The sequence below is a fragment of the Musa acuminata genome, chromosome BXJ2-4 (assembly GCF_036884655.1).
Source record: "Musa acuminata AAA Group cultivar baxijiao chromosome BXJ2-4, Cavendish_Baxijiao_AAA, whole genome shotgun sequence".
Lineage (NCBI taxonomy): Eukaryota > Viridiplantae > Streptophyta > Magnoliopsida > Zingiberales > Musaceae > Musa > Musa acuminata.
The window spans coordinates 8,723,846-8,733,202 of NC_088341.1; the positions used below are offsets into that span (position 1 = coordinate 8,723,846).

Here is a 9,357-nt window from a genome sequence, read left to right on the forward strand (position 1 = left end):
AAGTTTCTAAATATAAGATGAATAATTTAAGAAAGGAGAGAGTCATCCTCGTTTCCGTTTAGGATAAGATTTTAATACTTTAAAGGAGGAGAGTTTATAATTATCTTTCTTGACACTAAAAAGAATTTGTGATTCTAATAAATTCCTTACCGGTAGTCAATCTTTTTTTTTACTATTTCTTTTCCTATTTAGTAATGAGGTTTGGAGAATAATATTCCTCATAAATCCTGCAAAGAAGAACGAAATGGGACAAACCAATCGATTCTTACATGTAGGCATAGTTCGCAATTAATGATTGGGATAATGGTTTGTTGTTCTTTATGCTATTACTCTATCCGTAATCCATCTGTTTCGTGCTACCAAAATAATTTTCACTTTTGATCTGATGTTCTCTACGATCCTTTTGCTCTACGTTAATATGATTTTGATTACCTTATGACGCATGTTCTTTTATTTTCTTATTCCAGCATGCCTGATAAGTTATGTCCTAGTAATAATCATTTTTTTCCGCTACTAATTTCCTCGCCTATATGAAAATGAGCAACGAATTAAATTATTTTTTATAATTAATAAATATATTACTATTAATTTGAACATAAATATTTTGGGTTAGTGATCTAAATCAATCGACTTGTGATGATTATTAGACATGATGAAAGACTCAAGGAAGAAAAACTATCCTTCCACTAACCAAAAGAGCACATTGGTATCATATGATATTAGACATGGCGAAAGACTTAGAGAAGAAAAGACTATCATTTGACGAACAAAAGAAAACACATTACGACTTAAAACCACCACTAGATTAGACCCTCTTAAGTGAAGGCATTATAACACAGATTTAATCCTATTCCATAAGTAGATAAAGTCACAAAACGACTTGTAAGAATGATATACTATTTTATCATGGACTTAGCTGGTTTACCTAAGTCATGCGGCATCTTTGTGTATCTGTCCACAAAGGATCAACCTCCCCGACATCTCTTATGGTCTCTTTAGGACTTACAAAAGAGAAAATGAGTTAGAAAAAATGTTTAACTCAGGATCCACAACTAGCCATTTTAATAAACACTTGATAGACAATACAAATTACAACTTCGCAAGCTTTGAACGATTGTGCGACAAAAGGTCTAAGGTGATTTGCTGCAGTCAAAAATACCCACAAGTGCCCACATGACATTGTTGTGAAACAAGATAGTGAACTAACCTAGACTATTCAGAGCTTATAAAGTCTATGTTTGTAATTTACATTATTTATCAAGTGTTTACTGAAACGATTACTTGTGGATATCCAATTAAATATTTTTTCTATTCTTTTTTATAGATTCTTAAGGGACCATAAAAGATTTCAGAAAGACTAACCCTTTACAAATGAACACGTAAGGATATCTCACGACATAGACCAAAATTAGCTATATCCACAAATTTGAACTCAATAATATTTCAAACTTAACAAAGTTAATGGATAAATTATCTCTCGTCGAACCCTAGTGTGTGTTGAATACCATTGATGGATGACGAGTCCACCTTGAAGACAATGGACACGACGACCACTTCCTATCAATAGAGGAACATGAAAAGTTCCATGAAGTACAACTACTCCTATGAACACAAACTATGACTTGTCAAACAATTTTGGTGGTATTTTACATTATTACTGCTGAATTGGGAACAAGTATTCAATTAGCAACCCCAGAAAGACATCATTTTTTGATCTGTGATGTTCCTTGAGCATTTTTATCTGCCCACATTAGTGGTATCTGCTTGCAAAACTACTTACTTTGTTAGAAGATGAAAGGTGCAATCTTTCGAACCTTAGTTGTCGAAGTACATAGAGACTTTGTTAAAGCCACAATCTATGTCCGGAACTTGATTTTTGAAATGTAAATTTGAACAAAGGTACCTGAAAAAAAAAACGTATAAAGATATATATAGTTAGCAATCATAGTTGACATGGAACAGAATCATAAAAAATCAGAAACAATATGCAGGATCATCGAACTTGATGGCAAACAGTAACAATAATACCTGATGCAATGTGCTCGGATCATGCCCGATTTGTTCGCCGTCCGACTTGAAGGGCTAACTCTGTGTCTATCTTGAGTGAGATATCAAGTGCTTTCACAGAATGTGTCAAAGCTCCACTGCCACAAAATGAACATAACTTGGTCACTATTGTTATTATGAGGATGCTAATTCTTCAAACATGTATCTTGTTTTCCTGTCAGGTCATGTAATAACTGAGTGAATAACAAAACCATGGAACTAGGCATCAATGGACAAGGGATAGTTGTCAAAGGCTGAAAGCCCTCATAAATCAACATGAATTGTTGGTGATATGCATCAGGCTCAACAACAGCAGAATCATAGCAGAGTGGTGTAAAACAGCCGTCGAGAATCTCAATATCAGGGAGTGTCTTCAATCGTAGGATATCTAACCCGTAAACACAAGTTATATATCTAATTTCTGAAACAATGATCCAAATCTAACTGTTCAGGTAACAAAAAATGCTTCATACCATTAGATTAAATATTATGTTAACAGCCATGCCATCTTTATTAGTCATCTTGGATATATGATAATAAAATGCCTTAAAAATGCAAAGCTACCGCTCGAACCTGAATCAGCTAGAGAATATACCTGAGTCGTTTACCTGAAAGAGTGCCAACTTGATTTGATTGGTTTCTTTAATAGTTAATTATATGTTAATTAATCATGATTTCAAACTGAGCTTGTGTTTTTTATTTCTAGATCATGTGCCTATTTAGTAGGCATGCCGTACAAGTCGTTGGAGCCATCAAAAGAGCAATAGCATAGTAAAATTAATATACTGGCTTTCATGAAATTGACATATGCAATGCATTAAGAAATGACATCTCATTAATTAATAACATGAAGTATGATATACAATCGCATCCAAGTATACATTGTTAAATCAACAAGAACCACAGTATCAACTATTAGTTGCTTAATGAAACCAGAAACACCACGTAGTTGAAGACTCTTAAAGATTGACAGCTACTGTTGAAAATCGAGATGAACAAGAGTTATATGTTATAATGTCAACTAAGGAAGTTGCCTGTCATTAACCAATCTTGATCCAAGACTAACAAATCGATCTCACTATGGGAAGTCACAAAAGTATTTGACCAAGTCAAGTTTGGATCTAAAAGAGCAATTCTAGAAGATATAAATCCAACATCTACTCTATATATTAACAGAGACAATTTTTTTACCTGGAAATATAGGTTACTCCAGTTTCTCCAATTTTCTTCACTGTATCAATGGTGACATTTCCAGATGCCTGCCATCATTAAATGTCCAAGCAACATACTTCAAGTGAATTAGGTACACGTCCAATTTATAAAGAAAATATAAACAAACAGGAAGTTGCTCAAGAGCCACCTCGCCATCAAATAGATTAGATTGCATGATTAGCAGTTTAAAAAAGATTCCTGTGATAAATAGTCACCTTAGCAAGTTAGTGTCAATAGGTGTCCTTATATATGATAACGTAAAAGATGGTTTCCAAGGAAGAACATACATTATAGCATCAGTTAAGCATCATTATCTTTTCAGGAAAGAAGAGGAGTAACTAAGGGAAGTATATGATTAATATGATATGAAATTTGCTTACTTTTCATCCATGTGAAATGGATTTTATCAGCTAGCAAAAGCAAGAACAAAACACAGACAAAGGACTAAGAAACAAGTTATGTCACGTAAGAACTTTGAGATAACATGAAATTGCCACCATCTTATTAAATATACCGAAATCCAACAATTCTTGGAAGTAGTTTCTTAGTTCTGCATTCCAATTTCCACATAAAAGGCACAAAGCATGTCTGGCCCCTCAAAGAAATGAAGATTCGGATCAAGAAATTTAAGCACAAGTAGCAAAACAATCAAAGAAAGCAAATCACACTCCTTCCCCTTCTTACTTTCCTGAGAGATCTTTAAATAAGTTGTCAGCCCATAATGACATGCAATCAGTGTTGATGTAGGAAGTTGTCACTTACATCATGATTAAAAATATTTATACATGATCAGAGAATAATATAATGCTAGTCATATGAGCACACATCACTTGTAATCGAAAAAGTAGACAGTTACCTCGGTCTCAAATTTACCATTTATCAGCTGAACTGCATCCGTCAGCATTGAGACATCCACATCTCCATTTGGAAGAGGAACAATCATATTGTCCAGCATAATCCGAGTCAATGAAGTTTTATTTTTAGTGGCATATTGCAATAATTCTTCCAACTCTTCCAAGGTCCTTGTCTCTACCTGATTCATATTTTTATATTAGCTTCAAAGAAAAAGCAGCATTTAGCATGGATTGGGTGGTGCAGTGAAGCATCCTATGTTACATGCCATGACAGGCTGAAAGCATGAAATGTTGGTGTCATTCACTTCCCAAGATATAATCACAATTATAAAACAAACACATGCACAGCATGCAATTGCGTGTGCTGTAACAACAAATGCAGCATATGAATTGTGAGCATTTACAAGGCATATCAATCTTTGAAAATACAGAATTTTAGGAAGAAAATACTCTGTTTATATTATAGTCAATATCCTATAAAAAAATTTCATGTTGCAAAAAGAAAATGATTTTCACTTTCACATCCAACTGTACAGAGTTAAACTGACTATCACTAACTAGAAAATGCACATTGTAGAATCATACTTGTTAATGATCAGAATCAAGGTGAGGGTTTAGGAAAATATAGGCTTGATTCGACATGTTAAAGTAGAAAACTAGTGGCTAAAATATAATATATGTGGAAGTAAGAAAGTTTTAAAAATATTCTGCCAAAATCAAAGGAAACTATACAATGGCACCATGACCGCTTCAAACACTTCAATAAGGCTTTAAATGTCAATATCATCTGATAGGGGTTCGTGTGCACTCTACCTCAACAGGCATTTCAAGATTCTTTTGTTGCAAGTACTGATCCACTGATTTCAAAGCATTCATGACACCGCCAGCTATTGATATATGATTATCTTTTATCATTACCATATCAAACAAACCCAACCTGTGGTTTTTGCCACCACCAATTAGTACCTGATTTTAGGAAGTGAATTGTCAGCAAAACTAAGCACAATAACTAACTAACTATTAAAACAGGACTGCACAAAAAGGTGAAATGATAAGTACCGCCCATTTATCTACCAAACGTAACCCTGGAGCAGTTTTCCTAGTCTCTAAAATGCAAGCAGGGTGAGCAGCATCTGCCATTGCCTGAAGAGAGCAGCAACATCTTATGTTAGTGATACATAAACATGTCTAAATCATCTCAGAATATATTATTAGAGATTTAAAACAAAACTATTTCAGAAAAGTCATGCTCATTTATACAAAAAGAAAAAGATCAATCAGGATTTATATTATGGAAGAAAATATCAGCATATGACAATGACCAATGTATCAGTGTAAAAATGCAAATCCAGCTGAGAAAGACGAATTTAGTGCAAGACTTAAATATTTAAATTAAATGAGTCCAGGGTGGCCCAAATAAGCATGTATACATTAGCCCTCTCCAATCTTTGTGTTGGCGGAAGCCTCATGCATTGGTCCATGTTTCTATAATTTTGCTTCAAAATGTTGATGGTTATTTGATCAAATAAACAAAAAGAGAGAACAGAGTGGACGTTAAGAATGTCAAGCAGCTTCAAAAGCAAAATAAATCAACCAAAAATCAACAGGAACTAATGCCTTTCAACATATGGAAATGGGATCGTAGTCAATTTGGTGGTGCCATGTCATGGAACAATCATATGGATCACCAAAACCCAACCATTTAATTTAGTTGCACTGATGAAGATGGGGATGGACATCTCATAAGTGTTGAAACTAACGTATGACAATGTGTAAGGTTCAATATCGCATTTTGGTCCAGGCATCAATCATGAGGTGCAAAGAAAAAGAAAGAAAGACGAAGGGGAATAGGATTCTCAGTACAAACAAAAGTGCTAAGATATGCTGTTAATATGCATAAGTATATTGTTCCCCCTTTTTCCCTCCCTATCATCTTTACTTTTGTTTTTTGTTTCTAATCCTAGTAGCTTTCAATGTTGCCATGCTGAAATCTAGGTCCATACTGATATACCACACAGTTCCAATAGCTGAACAACCTTGTAAAGATTGAAATTGCAATCTGTGTTTAGATTCTTAATAAATCACTCACTATCAAATTGTTTTATTTAAACAAAAACAAGAAAGTTTACAGAAAAATAGTAAAGGTGTTAAAATAACAGAAAAGATGCAACTTGCAAACAACAACTTAAAGTTTCTTCTAAAGGAATTATACTGCCCATCAGATGAAAGGCAAGAATTTACAGTTGACCAAATAAACATTACCTTAAAAACACTTGTTCAATTGAATGGGGTTAACTAATATTTGTCATGCAAGGTGATCTCTAGAATAGCCTAAACATCAGTAACAAAGATATGATTTATCTGAATACAGTTGGTATATGCACAATAACTTGAAGGTCTTTAAACCTAAGCAACCACTACCTCCGCTCCATACTATAGACCTTATTATATCCATTACATCAGAACTACATATGACAAACAAAAATACATGATGTCACTAATCAGACAACACACAAATCAAGTATTAATTGATACAGGGGGATGATGCACCTTGGTTAGTGTTGCTATTCCACTCATTCTTTGCATGAAATTAAGGACAACCCTCTCCGCCACAATGATACTATGTGCACATCCTGAAATTGAACAATAGAAGAAAAGAAAAAAAAAGAATCAGTAAGCACCGACTTGTATATAGAGTACATATGGAGTATAATGATCAAGCTAAATATAACTCTAGTTGTACCATATACTTTGCCAAACTGCATGCCCTTGCAAACATGATCTCCATCTTTTGCAAACCATTGAACCTATCAAAACATGTTGGAAAGTCTCCAATTGAAAATGAAAGTCATTTATGGAATCCAGAAAAAAAATAAAGCTACAAGTTATACCTTCAATGAGGGGTCAACCTCATTAAATATCATTTCTGCAAGAGAGATTCCAGCAACAATCCCATCGTCCTTCGCGATGAAGTGAGCTTCTGCTTTCATATCCTTTGGAACAGTGGCCAAGCAAGTCACATCTCCTGTCTCAACAAAGAGAAGTATCAGTCAGATTATAATCATATGTCCATTTGAATTCTAAAGGGTTGCCATTATTACGTTGTCAAAAGATCACAGCACTGCAGAATCAAAACATTCAAACACAAGTTAGACATTCCTAAACATGTGGTATAAGCTTCAAATTATCTATAAGTTCAAAAAATAAATATCAATAAACAAGCATGGACAATCTGTGCTTAAAAAGAATTCTTTCTTGCCAAAACTATGACTACAGAAACTATTGAGTGCGTGCACCTTATTTTTCCTCTACTCTTTTGGCCATTACTGGTCCAAATTTAAATTTATTTCATTATTTATTACTTATCAAATTTCTAGGATATGATTCTTTGAATAATACTCATTATTTCAATGGAGATCAGATGTAACACATCATTTTCTTGGAGCTCTAGTCTCTCAAGGACTATAATCCCTGATTCAAGGTAGTGCATAATTCCTTTTCATGTTCATAGAATTACATTTATAAGAAGTTCAGTAGAATTTCCTTTAAAGTAAAAAGAGCTCTATGCATCACATCAAGGATTCATGTTACACTGGATGAACAGAGCAACATTATGGTTATTGCACATAACAGTTATGCATCCTGTGATAGCCATAAAGATGAAAATCTGTTAGGGTAGCTGAGAAACATTATGCCATACCAAACATAAAGTCACAAGTTTTTATGGCAGTTAAGAATCATATTATAATTAAATATTTCATGAAAATTTTCAGAACCATTCAGCTTATAGTTCCAAGTTCATACAAGCACAACTTCTCTTGCAGCTAATATGCTAATAAATATATGGAAGTCAGTGTTAGTATCAATCTCAATCGTTGAGATTGTACATTCAAAAAATTCATGGACGTGGACAAACATAAGCATTCAAGACTACAGCTAACTTTATTGCAGACGGATGTACATACTATCATCACCTATTAATTAGATAGGAAAAATTAGATCTTTTCAATTAAGTGCAATGCATAATACAACTTGAATCTTTAGAGAAAAGTAAACTGAACATAAAGCCACAAGATGAGGAAGTGAAAAAAAAAGAATTAAAAAATCGACTTGGCAGTATTATAGAAACAAATGGGCAAATTCTAGAGTATCCAGTGCATCAAAATGCAAACTTGAAAAAACAAAGTCATATTAAAAGGATGCTAAGACCCAAAAATTAAGAATTAAGCCAGCATAAAACTAATTCTGCCAAAGTAAGAAGAAAAATAAGAAACTATGCGTATCGGGAGAGGAGAAGGAGATCATAGACCTCGATCGCCAGCATCTTCGGAGAGAGCGAGGGCGATCACGGCCTTTAGATCGTAGGTAGGGTGGGAAGGCGGCTTCACAGCCATCGAATCGGCCGGGACGTCGGCGACTGGGATCCTTCCGGCGTCCCAAGCAGATACCGCCATGATCCGGCTCGAAGACCGAAGGGAAGCGTGGACGGAGCTGGGCAACAGTCGAAGGGGCAAGAGGAACGAGGAGGATCGGAAAGAAGCTGCAAGGGGACCACGAAAAGAACAAGAAGAGGCGGCTGTCGGTAAAGTGATCGCAGGCATCGCCGCCGTCGACGGCGTCTATAAGCTTTCAGCCGGCGGGAGACGGTTAGGAAGAAGGGCGAGAATTGGACACGAGAATCGGGCGGGGGCGATATCTCGGAGGTAGTGGTTCTGGCAGCGGATCTTCTCCAATGGTGCCTTAAGATGGTACCACGCAATCCCATATCACAGCCGTCCACGTCTCTGAAACCAACCACCAATCGAGACGTGAATTCTTCCATCGGAAATGATCCGTACCGTTAATTGGATAGGAACAAAAGTGATGGATGATCCAAACCCTCCAGACGTCTATGATGGGACCCTTAACTTGCCCGTTCACCTTCCACTGTAACGGATATGTCTTGTTGCTTTGGAGGGGGTGATGATGAAGGAGAAAGATGACTCGAGGAATATTAGTGCCCACCTCAATGCATCACATTGTGAGCCCTACGTGTCTAAATTATCTAGCACGTAAACAAGCTAACTTAGGGAGCCAGTATAGTCTGTAATATTTGGAAGGTTGAGGTTTAAGGGTGCCACTGGATGGCGCTCTTGTAACCTTTTTGCAATGATTCAATGAAACTATAAAAGGATAAAGCATCAACTATTATAAACTGTTGCTTCAAAGTACTCCAAGCTGAACGGGAAAAAAAAACCATCTGATA

At 35.5% G+C, this 9,357-nt stretch overlaps 1 protein-coding gene across 1 annotated transcript; it reads right to left on the reverse strand.

Annotated features, from left to right (window-relative positions):
- Positions 1-1,622: 1,622 nt before the first annotated feature.
- LOC103981217 (nicotinate-nucleotide pyrophosphorylase [carboxylating], chloroplastic) lies at positions 1,623-8,823 on the reverse strand. Its single transcript, XM_009397867.3, has 10 exons — positions 8,422-8,823; positions 7,004-7,137; positions 6,856-6,919; positions 6,663-6,745; positions 5,172-5,255; positions 4,926-5,078; positions 4,115-4,291; positions 3,238-3,305; positions 2,029-2,144; positions 1,623-1,903 (listed from the first exon to the last, which is right to left on the reverse strand). The coding sequence occupies exons 1-9, from the start codon at positions 8,711-8,713 to the stop codon at positions 2,048-2,050; spliced, it is 1,152 nt and encodes a 383-aa protein (XP_009396142.1). The 5' UTR covers positions 8,714-8,823; the 3' UTR covers positions 1,623-1,903; positions 2,029-2,047.
- Between the last annotated feature and the right edge of the window lie 534 nt (positions 8,824-9,357).

Bases quoted from the DNA above. Each gene is read 5' to 3' on its own strand.
- LOC103981217 (XM_009397867.3), bottom strand. From the start codon at position 8,713: ATGCCTGCGATCACTTTACCGACAGCCGCCTCTTCTTGTTCTTTTCGT. The intron at 6,920-7,003 runs GTATAACTTGTA...ATGTTTTGATAG, and splicing joins AGGTTGACCCCTCATTGAAG to GTTCAATGGTTTGCAAAAGA. The intron at 4,292-4,925 runs GTAGAGTGCACA...AATATGAATCAG, and splicing joins ATCTTGAAATGCCTGTTGAG to GTAGAGACAAGGACCTTGGA.